The sequence below is a fragment of the Balaenoptera borealis genome (genome assembly GCF_965194805.1).
Source record: "Balaenoptera borealis genome assembly, chromosome: 3".
Lineage (NCBI taxonomy): Eukaryota > Metazoa > Chordata > Mammalia > Artiodactyla > Balaenopteridae > Balaenoptera > Balaenoptera borealis.
In genome coordinates, this window is record NC_138866.1 from 164851684 (window position 1) to 164873890 (window position 22207).

The 22207-nt window shown below is 40.1% G+C and overlaps 1 protein-coding gene and 1 long non-coding RNA gene across 12 annotated transcripts in view; one reads left to right on the forward strand and one right to left on the reverse strand.

Annotated features, from left to right (window-relative positions):
* UPF2 (UPF2 regulator of nonsense mediated mRNA decay) overlaps positions 1 to 10222 on the reverse strand; it is a gene marked incomplete at its 3' end in the record, with an annotated part of 208980 nt that extends 198758 nt beyond the window's left edge. For all 11 annotated transcript variants that reach the window (XR_014242607.1, XR_014242608.1, XR_014242609.1 and 8 more), the window contains exons 1-3: positions 10102 to 10222; positions 4828 to 5204; positions 1569 to 2348 (exon numbers count right to left, since the gene is read on the reverse strand). Coding sequence is in view for 4 of the 11 variants with exons in the window: in XM_082385282.1 (XP_082241408.1) it covers positions 1569 to 2348; positions 4828 to 5186 (1139 nt within the window). The remainder of the gene's footprint in view (positions 1 to 1568; positions 2349 to 4827; positions 5205 to 10101) is intronic.
* A 576-nt stretch (positions 10223 to 10798) lies between these two features.
* Positions 10799 to 20285, forward strand: LOC309625707. Its single transcript, XR_014242677.1, has 2 exons — positions 10799 to 10914; positions 11799 to 20285. It is a non-coding gene; the product is annotated as an uncharacterized lncRNA (long non-coding RNA).
* Positions 20286 to 22207: the final 1922 nt, after the last annotated feature.

The window sequence follows — 22207 nt, forward strand, 5'->3', positions numbered from 1 at the left end:
ATATGTGAGAATTATTAATAGAGGACCCTACTTTCCTTTTTAACCCATTACTGGCTATACAAGTATATTCTGAAGTAGCCTCTTCAAAGTTTAAAACAGTCCTTGCTAGGGCTCCCCTGCTGGCACACTGGTTGAGAATCTGCCTGCCAATGCAGCGGACACGGGTTCAAGTCCTGGTCCGGGAAGATCCCACATGTCGTGGAGCAACTAAGCCCGTGCGCCGCAACTACAGAGCCTGTGCTCTAGAGCCTGCGAGCCACAACTACTGAGCCCGTGAGCCACAAATACTGAGCCTGCGTGCTGCAACTACTGAGGCCCGTGTGCCTGGAGCCTATGCTCCGCAACAAGAGAAGCCTCCACAATGAGAAGCCCACGCACCGCAACAAAGAGTAGCCCCCGCTTGCCGCAATTAGAGAAAGCCCGTGCGCAGCAACGAAGACCCAACACAGCCATAAATAAATAAATAAATTAATTTTTTAAAAAAAACAGTCCTTGCTATTCAAAAGCAAAAAAAGAGGATGCTTTTTTTTTAAGAAACATTAAGGAGCACCACTGCCATCTTAAATTCTCACCTCTTAGTGATCTTCAGCCACCAAGGATTTATCCATATAGTCTCTGCACCTATCTTACCCCTGACCTAACTGAACTACTGGCATATACTATGGCAGTCTTTTCTGGTTGAGTCAATCACCTTCTAGTGGTAACTACTTAAACCAGTCAGTCCTCCCCAACTACAGGCTTATAGGAATAAGTGTTCTGACCCCTACATACATTTTAAATAGCTGCAGAGTATCCAACCAAAGGCTACTGCTGTTGCCTCCTTTCTGTACCCCTTCAGCCCTCCTCCAAATCCAACCCTCCATAAAGTTGACCTAATACCCACCAACTGCATCAACTTTTAGCTTGTTGATGCCTTCTAGGTGCAGACGCTACACAGTAGTCTACAGTATCTTGTAACTGTCAAAGGTGGCCTAAATCAGGGACACACAATCCTTTCCCTTAGAATTTTGAATGGATGTCCCCAGGAGAAAGACTCCCATAAATGCAGAGTTGCACTTGAAGAATTTTTTCACAGCTACTTTGGTACATTATTTTCCAAATTTCTAATCTAAAATATCACTGATAATGAATGACTTGTTCTCTTAAAAAGCGAGTATCAACAGTGACATCAATAAACTAAAATACAAAACAATGAAAGCAAACCTGTTATAGAGACGGAACAGCAAAACACACAGAATAATAGCAGATAAGTTAAAGTGACAGAAAAAGAAAACTTATCCCTCAACATTAAGGAGTTTTTTAAATGACAGGAAGAAAACAGATCCACAAAGTAAAAATCACCACATACTTGCCGGATTTCTTTTAAAATCAGAAACAAAATCTATCGAAGACTCACATTTAAACATGAGTACTTAGATTGTTACACTGTGAAATTTTCCTGGAATGTTAAGAAATCACCTGCAATGAGCCCTTTTCCAAAAGTTCTTTCAGTGGCATGAAGACTTTAAAATTTTTTAAGTATGAGCTCCAAAATAAATTCTCATTTCTGAGAAACATTTGAAAATCACCTGTTTTGTCTCTCAGTATTCTGTAGCTCCCTGTGGTCCCTTTTCAGGTGTTTGGTCAAAGACGTAAAGTATTCTTTTAAAAGATTCTGGAAAGGTTGCTGTTTCTCTGGACTAATTATCTCACTAGGAGGAAAACTCAAATTAAACTTCTCTGCAGCACTCTTTACTTTCCTTGGTACAAGTCCAGCAATATCATCTCCACAATGTCGACAAAAACTAATCACCACAGAAACATGGGTATGGGATTCCCGATCAGCATTAATAATATTCTTTAGCTGTTCATAGATTACGGAAAGACCTTCCTTGTCAGTGAAAATCCCAACTATTGTCAATTCTGCAATGAAACGCAAATCAGTTCTTAACTTGGTAATGTTAGGTGTTTTCTCTTCTTTCCTTGCTTCAAAATGTTTTTTCCAAACCTGAAGAAGTGATGGGGCAAAGTCGGCGTAACGCTGGTGAAAGAGAGAGCATAAGTGCACAGCACAATTCACATCAGATATTTTTAGCTTTGCTTCCACAACAGAAGCTACAGCCTCTGCAATGTACTTGCTTAAATTTAGGCCATTAAAATCATGGGACAAGGAGTCTCTCTGTTGTTCCGTAATAGTTTTTAGTTTCTTGACAAAAGCGGTATTTTTCTTCAAACTTGAGTCTAGTCGGCTAAAGAAATTTTCCTCTGGTCGGTTGTCTGGAGCATTTTGGTTTTTGCTACGAAGTTCCTTCCTTAACTGATGTCGTTCCCAAGCCTCCTGATGAAGCTGAAGGGATTCCTCTTTCTCTCTATATAAAAAACAAACAAACACGTAAGTACAATACCCTGTATATTTTGAAGCATCACTGATGAATCCTATAAGAGTGAAAGCCAATGAAAAGGTGATCAGAAAAGCAACAGAATCCAAGAGGAACAAAAGATGCAAGAGGCCCTTTCACCACTTTAAAGACATCTGATTAATAACTTAAGATAATGAGAACCCATTCTACTGATAACACCAAAAGTGGCAGATTGGAGGATTCTGAATAACTAGATTAAAAATCATTCTGCCAACTGGCAAGCTAAATGGATAAAACACTTTTGTCAACTGTAACTCAATAAAGCTGAAAAAAATAAATAAATGAATAAAACACATGATGCTTAATATGAAAAAACATAAAGTAATACGTTTGGGAAAGATATAAAACCTAAAACAAATAAAAGCATTGGGAAAACAGAAAAACAAAAAATGTCCACAAAGAATATTTTAATTAAAGAACAAACATTATAAAAGAATGCATTGAAATGTTTTGAGATGTTAAGTACCATTTCTCCATACGTCAGCATTAAACAAACCTTTATTAATAAAAGTACTTGCTAGGTTTAGGTCTTAAAATTCAAGTGTAATTAAGAAAGCTTGTATAGGAACCAGAAGAACTATAGGATAAAAGCACTTTAATAAAAGGTTAACAGACTCAGTGTATCCTGAAAAGAATAATTAAAAACAAATCTACCTATGTTTCCACTAAAAAGATGGGACATGTTTAAACTGTAGAAGTAGTAAAATAACTTGGGCAGGAGTGGGAGAGTGGAGACAATCTGACTTTGAGGTTTCTGAGATACCAAAATATGTAACTTTAAAATATGAATTTCTAATAAAATAGATTTTCATCTTTCTGAGATAACCATCCCTGAGCTACCCTATAATTCTATGATTTTTCCACTAACAGCCACAATATGTTAACAGAGAGTTGCATCTACCACTGGGAACAGGGACATGTGAGTATCTCTTGGAAGCCTCCAGCCACAGAGAAACACAAGATGAGCAGTGAGAGTACACGTTAAGAAAGCATAACTCATTACGTATATGCACTCAAGAACTCCATTATCATCTTTATTAGAAACACTTTGATATATAATGAATACACACACACACACACACACACACACACACACACACTTAAGGTATTTATTTATTTATATTTATACATTTACAGGTGAAATAATGTGATGCTTTAAAATACTCCAAAGGAAAAAAATGCAAATTGTTGATGCTGGGTAGATGGGGAGGGGTGGTAGATCATTTCATTCTACTTTTTGCACTCTTGAATTTTTCCCAGTAAGAAGTTGGGGTTTTGGTTGCTGTTGTTTTTTTAAGCTCTTTGTATAGGAGGGGTGAGAGAACAAAACTTACAGTGAAATTAAATATTCTTGTGAATTGTTTTTTTTAAAACTAAAATAGAAAATAAGCAAGAAACTCTCAAGAATCATGGTTCTGAATATTCCAAAACAGGTCACTACTACTGCTTTTCAGACCCAAGGTTCCAGTTCCTCATTAAAAATAGAGGTACAAAAGAACTTTGGTAAGAAAGTAGGTAGCTGAGCTGTTCTAGAGATTCATGAAAATTCATGTTTGCAAACAGCTTTTTAAATTATATATATGAAGGGAAGAGCTCCTGCACTATTCAACAACTGTCATTTCTGCTACATCCTGGTAGTCTTCCCATGAGGTCTACCTCATTTTTCACCAGTTCATTGTATCACTTGCACAGATTTACATGGTTAAGAATAGATTTAGATAAAGGGAAGAATGGGAGGCATTATGGAATTGTACTTAAGGACAAAGGTTTTAAAGTCAGCCCAGCATAGGTTCAAATCCCAGCTGCTCTACTGCTTACTGTGACCTTAGGCAAGTCATTTAACCTCTTGAAACTTCATTTTATTAATCTGTAAAACGAGGATCACAAAGCTTACTTCATTAGACTGCCTTGAAGACATGTACTGATACAATCGTAGTGCCTGGCATATAATAAGAACTCAACAAATAGCAGCCATTTAGAACTAAAGATTTTCGGGAATTCCCTGGCATCCCAGTGGTTAGGGCTTGGCACTTTCACTGCCAGGGGCCGGGCTGGATCCATCCCTGGTCAGCGAACTAAGATCCTGCAAGCCCCATGACGCGGCCAAAAAGAAAAAAACAAACTAAAGATTTTCAACTTAGAAAGATGGCATAAGGTACCATGAAAAAAAGCTTTTTTAAAAAACAAAAACAGCCCAGATTGCCCCACACCTCAAAAAATACTCGTTAAAGATGACTATTATTTAACTTAAAGAATGAAAGCACTGTAAGCATGCCGCTCAGTAAAACTAACAGAACAAGTAAATTAAGATACTCCCAACTCTCAAGAAACCGCACCCTGGACGTTTTATTTCAAATAATCACTGTTTTTCCAAAACATTCCAATCTTCCCATTCCTGCATATCAATAGTTAGAATAAACGTTCTTACTTCAACTGGGCAGCCTCTTCTTCCTGTTGACGTTTCACCTGCTCTTCTTGCTTCTTTCTCTCTTCTTCATGCTTCTTTTTTTCTTCTTCCTCTTTTTTCTTTAATTCCTCCTCTGCCTTCACCTTTTCTTCTTCTTTTTTCTTGCGTTCCTTGTCTTCTTTTTTTCTCTTATCTTCTTCCAGTTTCTTCTTCTTATCTTCAGGGACCTTAATAACCTCCTTCTTGGCGGTAAGCTTGATCTCCTCTTTTGGTTTCTCCCTGCTGCTCACTGGCCGCCTTTCACTGCAGTCTTTTTCCTTGCTGTTTAGTAAAGATTCTTTTTCTTCCATACTTGCTGGCTTTTTACGCTCAGCTGGCATTATGTTACCCAGGACAATCTGTAAGAGTAAAAGAATGTCAGCACTGTAGACGCAGTGATGTTTTTTAGTGACGTGACACTATTTTGTTAAGCAGAACATATTAATGCAACTTGGCAATTGTGAGAGATTAAATAAAATGCATGCAAAACGAATACTATTTCAGTGATAAAATTCCATATTCTATCATTATTAGTCATGCCTATGTCTAAGTATTTTTTTTCTTTCTACTTTTTATTAAGGAAATAATCAAACACAAACAGAAGTGGAGAGCACAACATAAGGAACTCCATGTAACCATTCCCTAGATTCAACCACTGTCAACTTCAAAACAACATATTTAATCATAAATACTTCGGTATGTATCTGAGAACATTCTGAATCAGTTTTACCCCCCACACTTCACAACCATTAAGAAATGCTGGTGACACTACTTCATACAATATTCAATACAGGTATCTAAGTGGGAGCATAAACGAGCTCTTGCCTCCTATGAAGACTCATAAATTTCACCTCATTGCTCTAACCTTATCAAACTTTCAAATACAAAAACTGTTAACTATCCCAAACTGGACTAGACCTTTCATCTCTTTATTAGTATTAGTCAAAATTAGTTTATAAATAAACATAATAATGATTATAAAAAACTGTATATTCTCTTCTATATCGGCCAATACAAGGGCCACCAGCCCAGGGTTTCTCAGCCTCAGGACACCTTGGGCAAGACAATTCTCTGGATGGGAGGAGGGGGACGCTATCCTGTGCACTGCACAAAGTTTAAACGCAGCATCCCTGCCTTCTATCCAGCAGATGCCAGTAGTATCTCCCCAGTTTTAAAAACCAGAAATTACTCTGGACATCACCAAACGTCCCCTGGGGGGAAAATCACCACCAGTTGAAAACCACTGCACTAGCCACATGTGGCTACTCACATTGTAAATTAATTAAAATTAAACAGAATTTGAAATTCAGTTCTCCAGTCACTATCAATATTTCAAGTGCTCAACTCCACATGTGGCTAGTGGGTACGGACAGTGCAGATATAGAACATTTTCATCATCACAGAAAATTCTTTTGGATAGCACTGGTCTATAGTACAGGCTCCATACAGTTAACCGGAAATAAACTCTGCAACAAAAAATGTATTCCCCAGCAAAATTCATGATTTTCTTTTCTAAAAATACATCTCTACTTAGAACTTAATGTCCTCATATAATTTCTTTTATGGACAGTACTTCATGTTTTAATTCCTAAATCATCTGAAAGTTGTACCCAAGAAAATCAAAATACTTTCCATTTAAGAAGTATAGAATTACTTAACTACCTAGTTGTTGTTTTTTTACAAGCTAAAGACAAACACAGTACTCTTTAAGTATTTTCAAATATAGGTTTTAAATTACATCAATAAAAACTAGGTTAGCAAAGAAAACATTTGCAATAATATTTTATAAACACAAAACATTTATTTCAGCCCTCTAATAAAATATTACCACAGAAAGACAAACTAAGCCACCAGAAGCACTTTCAGTAATTTTTGGAGGCACATGTCATAGTCTGTACCTTCTCTCAGCCACCTCTTCCTTTCCCTTTTTCTGTTTTTACTCTTACTCTCCTCCACTTCCATGTTCTATGCATTTTTTTTGGACAATGACACCCAAAGGCTTTAGTTAACACCACTGGTGGAACTTGAACAAAAAAAGGCTGTTAATCCTGTTTAAACAATCATTAAAATATATAAGAGCATAACTACGTATTTACGTGGTAAGATACTGTTAATATTTATATTATCTGGGAAGTGTAGTTATCAATTTCTCGTGCAGCTTCAATTAAATAACCACCTTTGCCCCAAAACAAGCAAACTTTCAAAAGAGAGAATACTAAAGGCTACTACTCACTGGTACCAGAGTAAACATCTTACATACATCATCTCATTTGATACTAAAATCTTTATGAGGTGGGTATTACTTTCCCTATTTTATAAATGAGTAAATGGAGACCTGACCAAGTAACTTGACCAAGGCCTCCACAGCTAGTGACAGACTGGAATCTGAACTCATACTCCTAAAGTTATGAAGAACCTTTAGAATATGAAACTGTCAGCTGGAAAACTTGACAACAGATACTGACTACAACAAATCAGAATTACACATCTCAAAGTAGAAAGAGTCCCTGATAATGGCTATGCAGTTTTCACATGATGTTTTAACTTCTGGCATATTCTATGCTAAAACATATGGGGACAGGTAATTCCTAGGTAACAAGATAATCTTACTCAGGAATATTTGTAATTCTATGCAAAAAATAATAATAATGTTTATACAGAATTTGTATTTTCTGTTGTGAAGCAGCAACAAGCAACATTTCAGCTGATACAAGGAAGTGTAGTTCTCAGGATATAAAAAAGAATGGCATCAAATTTTATAATTAATGTCTCATCTATGAAGATGAAATTAGATATTAAGTTCTGTTAAAACATTAAGAAATTCACTTGGAATCTGACAAATTCATAAAGGATCATCATTTATTAGCACAAGAGTCTCCCAAACTTTTGTGACTCTCCACAGTACTTAATTATTCAATAGATTTTTAAGTGCCTTCTACATCAAACTGTAGTAGTCATTCATGAATAAAATTCTGCTCTAAAGCATGGCAAAACAGATTCTCAGTAAGACCCTTAAGTCTTGGGAGTGGTATCTCCTTTGAATCATTTCATCCTTGTATTACAAACATATACCCAAAGTACACTTGGAACTAAATTTCAGTGAACAAAAAATACGATGGAAATCTAAAGGTTCATGTAAAGGGATCAACGCAATATGTGAAAGTAATATGAGCTTTAAAGTCAGTCAGACTTTTAAGTTTGCATCCCAACTCTGCAAACTGCTAGCTATGGAAACTGGGCAATGTAACTTCTCTGAGTCTATTCATCAATAAAATGGACCTGTTGCTACCTCTCTGGAATTACAGACTTCTTAAATTTCTAAATCAGTAGCAGCATGAGGGAGGCATTCAACAAATGTTTATTCTCTTCCACAGAGAACACTGAAAAGTTCATCCTAAAATGAGAGATTTTTCGAGTTAGGAGTACTAGATTTTACCTACTCCAATTCTCAATCTTTACGTTGAGTGACCTGCCCTAGATTACACAACTAGTTTAGTGGCTGGGTTCAAACTCTGTGTCCAGGGCTCTTTTCCACTATACACCCTGACTCTAAGATTTAGAAAGACAAATAAAAGATACGAACAACATGATTCAGATCAGTATGCATTTGTACCACATCAAGTTTCAAAAATTGAACTGTGTTAAATTGTATATAATGAAACGCTCGAATTTCTTTAAATTATTTTAATAAACTCATGCTTTAATAAACATCTATTTTACCTAAAATGTTTCACAAGTTTTTCAAATAAAAACTAAAACTTTTAAATAGATTCTATCTCAAAATAAGGTAAAAATTAGTGACCTTTTAATTAGATATGATTAGCTCTTACAATGACTATAATTACATTCACATAGTCCTTAAAAGGAAGCCATGCTTTAAAACCACCTTCCTAGCTCCCAAAATAGTGTCTTGGCCCTTGGGCTGTATATTTTGTTTGGTTTTCTAAATATACTCTGAACTTCCAGAAAAAAGTAAAAACTACTTTACTGGCAAAACAGGTACTAGCAATGGCGTGTACGGGGAGAGTGCAGAGGAAGGGGTGTTTCCCTTTCAGAGATATTCCTTTGCAAACTACCATATGGACGATGTATGAAATCACAAAGAGACTGCTCTGAAAATGCTCCAGAGTAAAAGAGTGCTGTTTTTTCTTTTCATTCTGGGTTATTCATTCAAAATGTTCTAAGGGCAAAACCGCACAGGGGCATTACCTCCCAGTCTTCGACTTTAAAGAACGTCCTCAGTATAAAAGGACTCTTTCAAAGCTTTTACAAATTTCACCAGAGTTCAAAAACGATTTTCTCGAGGAGTTGTACAGTTCTCATCAACACGCATCAACTCCGCTAAAGGAGCAAAGTGAGTGATAGTTTTCCTCAGGTCTGAGGCATCACTGCGTACAAGTCCCAAGGGAGCCAGAGAACTGACGGTTCGGTCCAGAGTGTCCCCTCAAGCCTGAAAGCTGGCTCTGCCTGGCCAACCTGGAGACCAAATACCCGCGATCGTCCGGTTACTTCAACAGGGCCAACAAGAGAAGACCAGGAGGCCCGGCATGAAGGCAAAGTGAGGAATCACCAGCCCACGGGACTAAACAACAAAGTACACCCACTAATGCCTGCCCCAAAACACCCAAACCCCTTCCCCTACACCCTCGTCTCCCACAACCCCCTGCTCTTGCTCCACACGCCTCTGCCCGACACGCTTCCCCGCCACAGCTCCCCTTCCCACGGGGGTCCACGGTCACCTTCGCGCACCATCCCTGCCCCAACCCGAACTTCGCACCCCACACTCCCTCACCGACGGAGCCCGACACGCTCCGGCCGGTCTCCCCGCTCCACATCCTCCCACACACGCACCCTCCCCACTTCCTCGCCCTCGCTTCCCTCCCGGCTCCCCGAGAGCTTTCCCCAACCTCCCCTCGCTCTCCTCCACACCCCCAAACCGCCGCAGCCCGTCACGGCGGGCTCCCCGCCTGCGGCCCCGAGGCCCGGCCCGGGCATGTGGGGCAGGCACCCCCTCGACCGCCCCTCCTGCCTGCCCCAGGCCAGGAGCTCCCGCGTTGATGGGAGCCTCCGCAGGAGAGGGGTGTGAGAAGGACGACGCCGGACCCGCGGTCCGGCTCCTGCTCGCCACCCCCGGAGCGCTGGGGTGCGGAGGCGCCTCTTGGGTCCCCCCGGGAGTAGGAGTCCAGGCCGGTACCCCCCAGCCCCGCTTCCTCCCGGTCGTTGGCGCGGAGGGGAAGGAGGTTCCCCGGGACTCACCTCGAGCCTGTTGTCAACATTAGCCCCGGGTTTCCCAGCACCAACTCCAGCGCTCTGGCTCTCCCCTCCCCTCCCCCCACCTAGCTCGCAGCCGAGGGCCCGCCTTCCCTCAGCTCCCCCTCCTCCCTCCGCCCGCCGGCCCTCCCGCCCGCCACTCACCAGCGCGGCCGGGCTGCGAGTGGGGGCGGGGCGGAGGGAGGTGGAAAGGAAGCAGCTATCCGTGCGATTGCCAGATCGAAAACAGCCCGGGGCTTCCTTCCGCCGGGATCCCCACGCGCTTAGCTTAGCTCCGGGGTGGAGAATCGCGAGTAAATTCTCAGATAGGTGCCACACACATAGCGACTGCTTCAAATTGCCCGCTCAATGACGGGAGCGAATTTTTCAGACAGGCAGTCCTCAGGGCAGCCACAACCACCACCTCTAGCCAGGACCTTAAGGGAGGGGAGGAATGTTCCGAGGACCGGAGGCAGGAAGTGGATTGGTCGCCAGGAAAGGGAAAGCGCCTGAATTGGAGGTGCGCAAGCGCAGGCACTGAGGGTGGGGGGGGGAGGGGAAGGGGAGGAAAGCGAGAATGGGGCGGGGCGGAGCTAACAGGAGGTGAGGAAGGGTGGTGGCACAGTAGGCGAGTTACGGATCGCCATTAGGGACAAATTTAGCCACGTGATTCTCATGGGAGTTTCCTGGAGCTAACGTAAGGAAGAGGTCTAAGAAGGGAAAGTTTGATTGGACTAATTCCTGGGGTGAGGTTAAAGATTTAGGAAGTTGAAAAGTGAAGAGGCTAAAGAATATGGCTGGTGAGGAAGGTACAAAGTGGTAAGGAACGGGTCTAGATTTAAGAAAGTCCCGTGGGGGAATTTCCAGAAGCAGTTTTAGGTGTTCGACCTAAAAGTACCCCAGGGTGAAGAAGAATCAGGGCTTTTTTCATACAGATCTTAGAAAGTACCCTGTTCTAGCAAGCAACTTTTTAAAATTACAGTGGAATGACCTCCTGGAATTATTGAATGGAATCACCAGGTTAAAAAATTGGCCAGTCTTGCTATTTCTTCTGAAATGTGAGACCAAGTCAACTTTAAAAAATGGCTCAGCTTATCTAAACAACTTATTTTTTTTTAAATTGATGAACTCGTGCATCTGGCCTCCGATTTTTATCAAAACGGTGCTAGGGTTTGCCAACAGAATCTGACTGGGTGTTAAGTACAGGCCGGCTTTGACTGGTCAGGAGCCAAAGGAACAAAAGTGCAGAACTGGTCTTGATTCTTGCTTGATGTGCGGCGCCCCGCCCACAAGATAAGCTACTAGCAACCTCAAATCCTTGACGCAGGTCTAGGTTCACTTGTGTTGCTTTTGCCCTTTGCCTCTATTTACTGTTTTTTACTTACCGTTTATTCTTTTTTTTTTAATTGTTGAGGTATAGTTGATTTACAGTGTTATATAAGATTCGGGTGTACAACATAGTGATTCACAATTTTTAAAGATTGTATTCCATTAATAATTATTACAAAATGTTGGCCATATTCCCTGTGCTGTACAATATATCCTTGTAACTTATTTATTGTACATCGAATTTATACCTCTTAATCACTTACCCCTACCTTGCCCCTCCCCCTGGCCCCCCTTGCCCTACTGGTAACCACTAGTTTGTTCTCTGTGAGTCTGTTTCTCTTTTGTTAAATTCACTAGTTTGTTTTCTTTTTTAGATTCCACATACAAGTGATAACCTACAGTATTTGTCCTTCTCTGTCTGACTTATTTCACTAAGCATAAAACCCTCCAAGTCGGGCTTCCCTGGTGGCGCAGTGGTTGAGAATCTGCCTGCCAATGCAGGGGACACGGGTTTGAGCCCTGGTCTGGGAAAATCCCACATGCCGCGGAGCAACTAGGCCCGTGAGCCACAACTACTGAGCCTGCGCATCTGGAGCCTGTGCTCCTCAACAAGAGAGGCCGTGATAGTGAGAGGCCCGCGCACCGCGATGAAGAGTGGCCCCCACTTCCCGCAACTAGAGAAAGCCCTCGCAAAGAAACGAAGACCCAACACAGCCAAAAATAAAATAAATAAAATAAATAAATAAAAAGTGATAATAAAAAATAAAGGAATTCCTTTAAAAAAAAAAACCCTCCAAGTCCATTGTGTTTTTGCAAATGGCAAAATTTCGTTCTTTTTTTATGGCTGAGTAGTATTCCATTGTATGTATATACCACATCTTTCTCCATTCATCTGTTGGTGGCAACCAATTAGGTTGCTTCCACTTACCATTTATTCTTAGCATGCAAGTTGTGCTTCCAAACTGAGTGTTGATGCCTCCTGTACTTAGAAAAAAAAAAACTACCAATAGGCCCATCATTTAAAGGGTAGTGAAAGAGAAAGAAAGACAAATACTGCTATTTTGTACCATTGATGAACAACTATGAGAGAAGTGTCCTAAAACACCATACTAGCAATAGCCACCAAGTTCTCATCAAAATTTTTTTTCTCATTTTGTCTGATTACCTTAAGAAGATTCACCTATGCTGATAGGTGATAAATAAATCCTTCTTCTCAATCCTTTGCCTTTCATTAGGTGTTAAAAAGAAATCAGGTGTTAAAAAGAAATCATGTGAATACAGGGATCAAAAAAGGAGAGCATTTTATCAAGCATTTGCTATTTTACATTTGTTATTTTAATAATCACAATAATCCTGTAGGTAAATATAGAAACTGAGTCACAGAAATATTAAGTAATTTATTCAAGATCACTAAACTAGTAAATATATTACCTACTATCATACTGAACACTAACTCCAAAACTTAAGCTCTTTTTGCTATATCCCACTTAATGCACATTTTTACATAGACTGAAAATGCTGCCAATCATTTTCTTTCCAAAGGAAGATGTCAAGCAAGCCACTGAAAACCTTCTGATGTGGGGATATCATTGAATCTCTGACTGGAAAGAATACATTGCCCTGAAGAAGCCATCATTTTTGCATTCTGATAATAATTCAAACTTCACTATTTCCTGAAACTACATTATATTAAGCATTTAAGTGTTTATCTAGATATTTCATTATTTGAGAAGATTCTCAGAAATGTCCATTCTTCTCCATTTTGCCTGCTTCACTTGACAGATTATACTACATGAAAAAAGAGGGGAATTCCCTGATGGTCCGGTGGTTAGGACTCCACACTTTTCACTGCTGAGGGCCCAGGTTCAATCCCTAGCTGAGAACTAAGATTCCCACAAGCCGCGGGTGCAGAAAGAAGAAAGAAAGAAAAAACTGATATATACATATGCATATATATGTACTTATACATAAGTATATATATATATACTTATGTATAAGTACATATATATATATATACTTATTTATTTACATACTTTTTTTCTACTTAAAACCTAGTTATAACGCTGCTTCACAGAAGAAAGTTAAGGCAAAGGAAAGAGATTATAATTTATAGGGCAGGACAAACCCTGAGTTTAAAAAAAACAGACATCATGCATGTGAGAGAGACAGCATGGTGCTCTGCTGGGGGTGTGCTGTACCTTGAACAAATGCAGCTCTGTCTTTTATATGCCAATGTCTAGTTTGACTAATTTAAGCTAGTTTAAGGTACCTGTTTGTTTCTTTTTCCCCCACATTTTACACCTGTTTCTTTTTCTTTTCCATTACGGTTTATTACAGGAGATTGGATATAGTTCCCTGTGCTATACAGTAGGACCTTGTTTATTCATCCTATATATTATAGTTTGCATCTGCTAATCCCAAACTCCCAATCCATCCCTCCCCAACTCCCTTTCCCCCTTGGCAACCACAAGTCTGTTCTCTGTGAGCCTGTTTCTGTTTCATAGATAAGTTCACTTGTGTCATATTTTAGATTCCACATATAAGTGATATCATATGGTATTTGTATTTCTCTTCTGACCTACTTCACTTAGTATGATAATCTCTAGGTCCATCCATGTAAACTACCTGTTCCTTTAGGCACCCACCTCTTCATGGTATATTTCTGGCAGAAATTTTTCAAACTTTATTTGTCTCTCTACTTAGTCTCTAAAATGAATGTGTCGAAATATATCCATTCAGTAAAAAGCCTAGGGGCTTCCCTGGTGGCACAGTGGTTAAGAATCTGCCTGCCAATGCAGGGGACACCGGTTTGAGCCCTGGTCCGGGAAAATCCCACATGCCACAGAGCAACTAAGCCCATGCACCACAACTACTGAGCCTGCACTCTAGAGCCTGCAAGCCACAACTACTGAGCCCACGTGCCACAACTACTGAAGGCCGCACACCTAGAGCCCGTGCTCCGCAACAAGAGAAGCCACTGCGATGAGAAGCCCGTGCACCGCAACGAAGAGTAGCCCCCGCACCCCACCACTGGAGAAAGCCCGCACGCAGCAATGAGGACCCAACGCAGCCAAAAGTAAATAAAATAAATAAATTTATAAAAAAGAAAAGAAACCTAAGTGTATTTAAGCAAATGTAAGTATAAAGTATATAGAACATGATACTAGTCAGCAAACCATATTGAAATTTCTCATGAAACTGTAAGGCTGAAAATCAGTTTACTAACACTGGCTTCTATTAATTTCACCAAAATAAAAGTGAAGCAATGTGAGGTTACTCTTTTTTTTTTTTAGTTTTTGATAAACATGGTTAGTCAAAAAAGCAAATTAGATCATAAGACTTATAAAGTGCTTAAAATACTGCATAGCAAATAGTGAAAGTCAAATAAATGAAGTTATAATCCAATGCACAAGGTAGATAGTAAACAAAAAAATTAAATAGAATAAATGCTACAAAGGAAATAACAGGGAAAGGACTTCCCTGGTGGTCCAGTGGGTAAGACTCCGTGCTCCCAGTGCAGGGGGCCTGGGTTCAATCCCTGGTCAGGGAACTACATCACGCATGCAGGCCACAACTAAGAATTCGCATGCCGCAACTAAGAAGCCCGTATGCCACAACTAAAGATCCCGTGTGCTTCAACTAAGACCTGGCATGGCCAAAATAAATAAATAATAAATCAATAAATATTAAAAAAAAAGAAATAATAGAAATATAATGGTGAGGAACTGGAGAGAGAGAATAAGGTGGCTTCTCTTACAGTGGTCAGGAAAGGCTTCTTTAATGATGCAAAGTTCAGGCTAAAACCTGAAGAATTAGATGATCTGAGTTATCCAAATACAGATATCAAATGGGCAGTTGGAGCTCAGAGAAGTGTACTGGCACAAAGATGATAATTTGAGCACCATCAACATAGCTAATATTTACAGTCATAAGAAAGGGAGAATCCCCTGGTGGTCCAGTGGTTAGGACTCTGTGCCTCCACTGCAGGGGGCACAGGTTTCATCCCTGGTCAGGGAACTAAGATCCCGCATGCCATGCGGTGTGGCCAGTAAATAAATAAAGTCATAAGAAAGAACGAGATCAAAGAAAATGTAATAAGAGAAGAAGGTCCAGGACAAAGCCCTGAAAAACTTCCAAATGTAGAGGTTAGGTCCCTAAAAAGGTGACTGGGTGAGGAGAGGGGAAAGCTGGAGGGTATAGTGTTGTAAAAGCCAAAAAAAGAGATGCTCCAGGAAAGGAAAAGTGGTTAACTGTCTCAAGTGTTACTGAGAGAACAGGTAACATCAAGACAGAAAAGAGCTCACTGGATTGACACCATGGGGCTCAATATTGACTTTGTCGGAGGCAGTTCAGTGAAGTAGGGGGGACAGATTGGAATAGTTCAAGACTAAGCTGGAGATGGAAAAAGTGAAGACAGGTATTTGAGACATTTTATTGTGAAGAGCGATAGAAAACTATAACTGTGGGAGAATATGAAGTCAGGGAGGATTTTGTTTTTGTATCTTTTATATTGTTTTTGTATTTCTTAACGAAAGATATAGAGAATGTATACTAATGGGAATGATCCAATAGGGAGGGAAATATTGGGGATGCAAGAGAGAGAAAAAAAAGATAACAAAGGAGCAAAATCTTTGTGATGGAAAGGAATGGTATCCAAAGTACAAGTGGAGGGACTTCCCTGGTGGTCCAGTGGTTAAGATTCCACACTTCCACTGCAGGAGACACAGGTTTGATCCCTGGTCAGGGGAACTAAGGTGTCACGTGGTGAGGCCAGAAAATTTTTTAAAAATAAAGTACAAGTGGAAAGAGTGCCTTTGATAGAAGCAGAGGCATTTCTTCATGATACTAAGAGAAGACAAAGACGATGGATACGTGTACAGATAGGCTTGTAGATTTAGGGGGTGGTCCATGAAGGACTTCTTCCTTGATCATCCCATTTTCTCAATGAAATTTGAGGCAAGCTCATCAGCTAAGAGTAGGTTGAGGGAGACATTGTGGGAGGTTTAAAAAGAGGAGAAAATAGTGTTTCAGAGCCAAGTTCATGTGCCTGACACACAGTGAGACCAAACAGAAACGTCAAGTTTGGAGCAGAGAAAGTTTTATCGCAAGGGCTGAGCAAGGAGAACAGGATGCTCCTGCTAAAAAAGTTCAAACTCCCCAATGGTCTTTGGCAGAGAGAGTTTTTTTGTTTGTTTGTTTTCTTTTTTTGGCTGCACTGAGCAGCTTGCGGGATTTTAGTTCCCCGACCAGCGATGGAAGCCGGGCCCCCAGCAGTGGAAACACGGAGTCCTAACCACTGGACCACGAGGGAATTCCCTCAGGGAAGAGTTTTTATAGGCAAAATTTGGGGGGAGGGCTGCAGGGTGTGTGACAATCCTCTGACTGGTTGGTGGTGAGGTAACAGGGTGGTATTCCAGGAATCTGCCTTCTGGTTCCAACCATCCTGGTATCCAAGTGTTTACACTCAGCCTGAAGTTACCATCCTCCAGCTGAGTGGGGGCCTTAGTTCCTGTAGAAGAACTCAGATATTTATATCAGGATGTTGTGTATATTTCTTGAGGAGAAACCAGGCCCCTGCCCCTGGGGCTGCGCTATCGTTTCTTTTTTTTTTTTTTTTTAACGTTTACTGCCTCTCTGTTTATTTTATTTTATTTTTTTGTTAGTTTCTGCTTTATAACAAAGTGAATCAGTTATACATATACATATGTTCCCATATCTCTTCCCTCTTGCATCTCCCTCCCTCCCACCCTCCCTATCCCACCCCTCTAGGCGGTCACAAAGCACTGAGCTGATCTCCCCGTGCTATGCGGCTGCTTCCCACTAGCTATCTATTTTACGTTTGGTAGTGTATATGTGTCCATGCCAAGCTCTCACTTTGTCACAGCTTACCCTTCCCCCTCCCCATATCCTCAAGTCCATTCTCTAGTAGATCTGTGTCTTTATTCCCGTCTTACCACTAGGTTCTTCATGACCTTTTGTTTTTTTTTTCCCCCCTTAGATTCCATATATACGTGTTAGCATATTGTATTTGTTTTTCTCTTTCTGACTGAGTGAAGTAAGTCAGAAAGTGCACTATCGTTTCTTCACTGTCTTTCCTTTGTTTCTGCATTCCCTTACTCCCCTAATTAGTAACTGTTTAAATCTGCCCTTTGGGACTCGGGGGAAGGTCTAAAAGGCTTTTGTACCTGGGAGGGCCCTACAAAGTGTGAAAGCAATGGAGATTGCCTGCAGAGCCAGTTGAGGTTTGTGGTCGTGAATTTAAAGTAAAACCATCCAGCCTACATATGCCAATTTCTCCAGAAGAGATGGACAATTAGATTTAATCAGGGTTGTGGCTTTTTTTTTTTTTTTCCGTGAGAGTAATGAAAGAGAAAGAGACAACTACTGGAATTTGGGTGTTTGCAAAAGAATGATTATAAAGAGGGATCTTGGGATCTAAGCTGGGTGCAGAGGGAGGTTAAGGGAGAGGAGGTATGTGCCTGACGGTGGATGGGGTTAACGGATTGACAGGAGTACAGGTTGTAAAGAAAACAGTAACAAAAGAGCTTGACTTCGGTGAATTAATGGGGACAGACAAGGACATAAGAAAGTGGTTCTGAAGAATTGCGGTAGCAGGAGGCAGGCAGAAGAAGCAAGCCCAAAGGGGCCAAGGCTCTTGAAAGCACGGAAGAGAACTGGTGTGGAAGCCACAAAGGGAAGCAAGAAACATGCATCTCTGAAGCCAGACTACATGAGTCCAAATTCTAGGCCCAACATTTACTAGCTACTCGAAATTCACATCTTTTTATTCTCGAAAATTGTGATAACAGTACTTTTTTCTAGAGTTTTGTGAACAGTAATTGAGGTGATTTAAATAAAAGCACTTAACACAGTGTTCATAGTTTATGCTCTGTGTTAGCTATTACTAAATCATTTTGGAAACAATAAACACTATCAACTAAATGGCTTTGCAATTTGAGTAAATAGTGCTTCAGTGGCCCTTTCTTTGCCCTCCCACTGGTGTGAAACCAGTGCACCTGGGAGTTTTTACTCCCGCATTACTTATCCTGCTAAGACAGTGAACTCTAAAATGAAGATTTAAAAGAAAGGGGGAAAGTCAAATCACCACGCTGCACATTTTACTTTTCTTGCAATTTTGTCAATTATACCTCAGTAAAACTGAGAAAAAACAAAAAGGAGAAAAAAGGAATTGTGTGCTCAGCTATCATAACCAATAATGACAGAGGTTTGTAAGTATCACCTCTAATTCTGGTTTCACTTCTATTTGTCCAGCAGAATAACCATTTTCAGTATTCTTTAGGAGAACTAATGGGTAAGTGGTGAGAAAGCTAACCCTATGTCATCTACGTGATCTCAGTTCTTTAATTCCTTATATTTCTAAGTCTTTGCAGTGGGATAACTGTGATGAAATATACCACATATACTTCAAAACTAAAATGTCCAAAACTGAACTTAATATTGGCCTCCAATCCCATCTACTTCTTTTTCTATTTTTATTCTTTCAGTTAATGGTGCTAAAGAGGATCAGACAGGCCACCCCCAAAATATGTCTTCATCATAAGGATTATTTTCAGCAGAAGGCAATTGAGAATCAACAGATGCAGGAAGAGTTCTCTAGGACTCTCCTTATCTGCCTAAATGCAAGACATGGATTTCCCTTTGTGAAAGTGTCTACCCCCAACCTCAACCCCAGCAGCAAGAAGAAGAAAATGACTCATCACCAGAAATGTAGAGACAACACCCAGATGGGTTTGCATAAACAGATCTTACTGAAATAATCCTTATCTTCCGTTAGTTCCCCCATATATTTCCTGGTGACGTCCCACAATTTGTCATTCCTTGAAACCCAAGCCCCCTTTCCTTTGTTAGGTTGGTACCTAAGCCCCGAGTCTAACTGCTTCTTTGTGTTTCACTTCTTTTCTGCGAACTCTTATGCACATAAATATAAGTGAAAATTGTATGCCTTTTCTCCTGTTAATCTGTCTTTCCTTAGTTTAATCTGCACACTCGCAATTAAAGAACATAAGAGGATAGAGGAAAAGTTATTCCTCCCCAATCGTTTCTTTTTTTTTTTTTTAATTTTTTTGATGTGGATCATTTTTTTAGTCTTTATTGAATTTGTTACAATATTGCTTCTGTTTTATGTTTTGTTTTTTTGGCCGCAAGGCATGTGGGATCTTAGCTCCTCGCTCGACCAGGGATCAAACCTGCACCCCCTGCACTGGAAGGCAAAGTCTTAACAACTGGACCTCCAGGGAAGTCCCCGCAATAGTTTCTTAGTCCCAACTCACCGTCTCTTATCCAAATGCAATCAGTATGTCTTAAAAAGATCTTGCCTCGGTCCTCTCCCACTGCCATAGCCTTAGTTCAGGCCCACAGCAACTCAAACCCACACCATTGGCAACCATCTCTTCTTCTCCTTAATTGCTTCCAATCTTGCCCCCTCCTGACCTTAGAGAGCATTGTTTCAAACACAAATCTAATTGTTTAACTCCCGTGCAAAACACCCTTTAATGGCAATAGTCTCCAAACTTCTTTGGTCATACAACCCTATGGGGAGGGGAGGAGGGCAGATACTCCCAACCCATGTCTATTTACTTAGATATAAACTGTGTATATATGTAATACTACACAAATTTATACATTATACTACATACCCCAAAGTAGAAGAAATTTAAAAAAACAAGTTCTAATATTTTGGCCTAAATGGATCATTTTGCACACCCCCTAGTGCCAAGCCACTTTAGAAGCCACTCACTTACAAGGTAAAATTCAGTCTTAAGCAGGAGCCTTTAATACAATAGCTCTTGCCTGTATATCTAGTCTCATTTCCTGCTGATTCTCCACAGGTCTGAGTTCTAGCCAAAGTTAATAACCTGCGTGTACTGGACCCCCCTCTTCCCTTGGTGCACATATTATGACTTTGCCTACAATGCTCTTTCTCCCATGACTGTTTTCACACTGGTCGCTCAAGCATTATTTCCTTGGGGAAGCCATTTCTTATCACCACCACCCCACATATATCAGATTATGTCTCTCTCCCTACCTGGGTTCCCATAGCAGCCTCTGAACAACTCAATTGCAACACTCACGATATTATATTGAAGTAATTTGTTTATATTTGTTTTCCCATTAAGACTGTGAGCTCCTTGAGGCTATGATTGGTAGCTTATTAGTCTTTGTGTCCTGGGACCACAACCACATTTTTTTTTTTCACAATCACATTTTGATAGAAGAATTAAAAGTGATGAATATGAAAGGGATTAGAATATACCACCTCAAAATATGCCACTTTGGCATATGGATTATTTTGAGCTGAGGGCAATTGAGAATCAACAGATGCAGAAAGAAAACTTCTTGGAGCTCTCTTTATCCGACTAAAAGCAGAAACTTCTGAGAAATAAGGACTGCCATAAATACCCTCCCTGGGAGATTTATGGATCTGAAGAAGATGGAAAGCCAACACCAAGATGAGTCTCACAAACAAGCTTTATTCAAATAACCCTTATATAGGTTATTTATATAGGTGATATGTCTTAAAGGGGTTCCATTTGTTATCCCATATATTTGCCTTCCTACAACTTTCTGCCCCTAGAAGTCCACACCCCCCCCTTTTTATATATCTAGTCACCCTTTGTTAAAATGGTATATAAGCTTCTGAGTCTGTTTCATTAGGTTTTCACTTCTTTTCTGTGTAGCCCCATGCATGCAAAATTAAAAACATCAATTAAATTTATATACCTTTTCCCCCTGTTAATCTGTCTGTTGTCAGTTTAATTCACACACCCCAGGTGTTAAATCTAAAAGGGCAGAGGGAAAAAATTTTCCTTTCTTACAAACACTTTCTTGGAAGAGAGAGAAAAACCTGTGTACTTATTCAGGAATGTGTAGGATTAAACTAGAGTGAAAAGAACAGACTATTTTAAAGACTGGAATTTCATTTTTATTTACCAAGCAATATACCAACTCTTAACAGTCCAAATATAGGATTACATGTCCCTTTTTGTGATTTCCATTAAAGGTAATTCAAGTTTTTAACACTGGGTGATTAAATGGATGAATGGAGAGAAATAAACAGACACTTACTTCTTTCTTAATGTGTATCAGGCATTAATCCATCCAATGATTCTTTTTGAGAGACACTGTTTTTCTTGTTTTTATAAATGGGGAAACTAGGGCTTAACACAGTTTAATAATGTGCCCAGGATGACACAGCTACTAAATAGAACCTCAATTCTGGACTATCTGATCCCAAAGTTCACAGTCTTATGTAATATTTCCTCTTATTCTAGGGTGGTTTCTCCACCTTATAGAACTGAATACCATACACATGTTAATACAAATGTCCCTTTTTACACAATCAGAATATAGAATGAGAAAAGACATAATTTTATAATCTAGTCCTAACAAGACCAACCAATACATATAATGATAATAATAAAAAAAAAAATCTCTGCCTGTGTCAGACATACCAATGAAAGTGCAAAGGGAAGAGAACTGGGTCTGGTCTTACAACCCCACTAATGTCCATGGAATGCAGTGAAGTAGGGAAAGTGGTTTGTAACCTGTCTGTGACTCAGATGTTTCATTTAAAAAATGAGTACATTAGACGTTATGATCCCTAACCTCATTATTTTAATTTAATTTCGGCATCACACCCCGTCATGGCTTCCAAGTGTTTAAGTATTCAAAAGAAAAGCGGTTGCCTTCATAACCCAGGACAATATTGTCACATTGAGAAATATAGCTGGAGAGAATAAAGGTATTACTCAGAGAGTCCTCT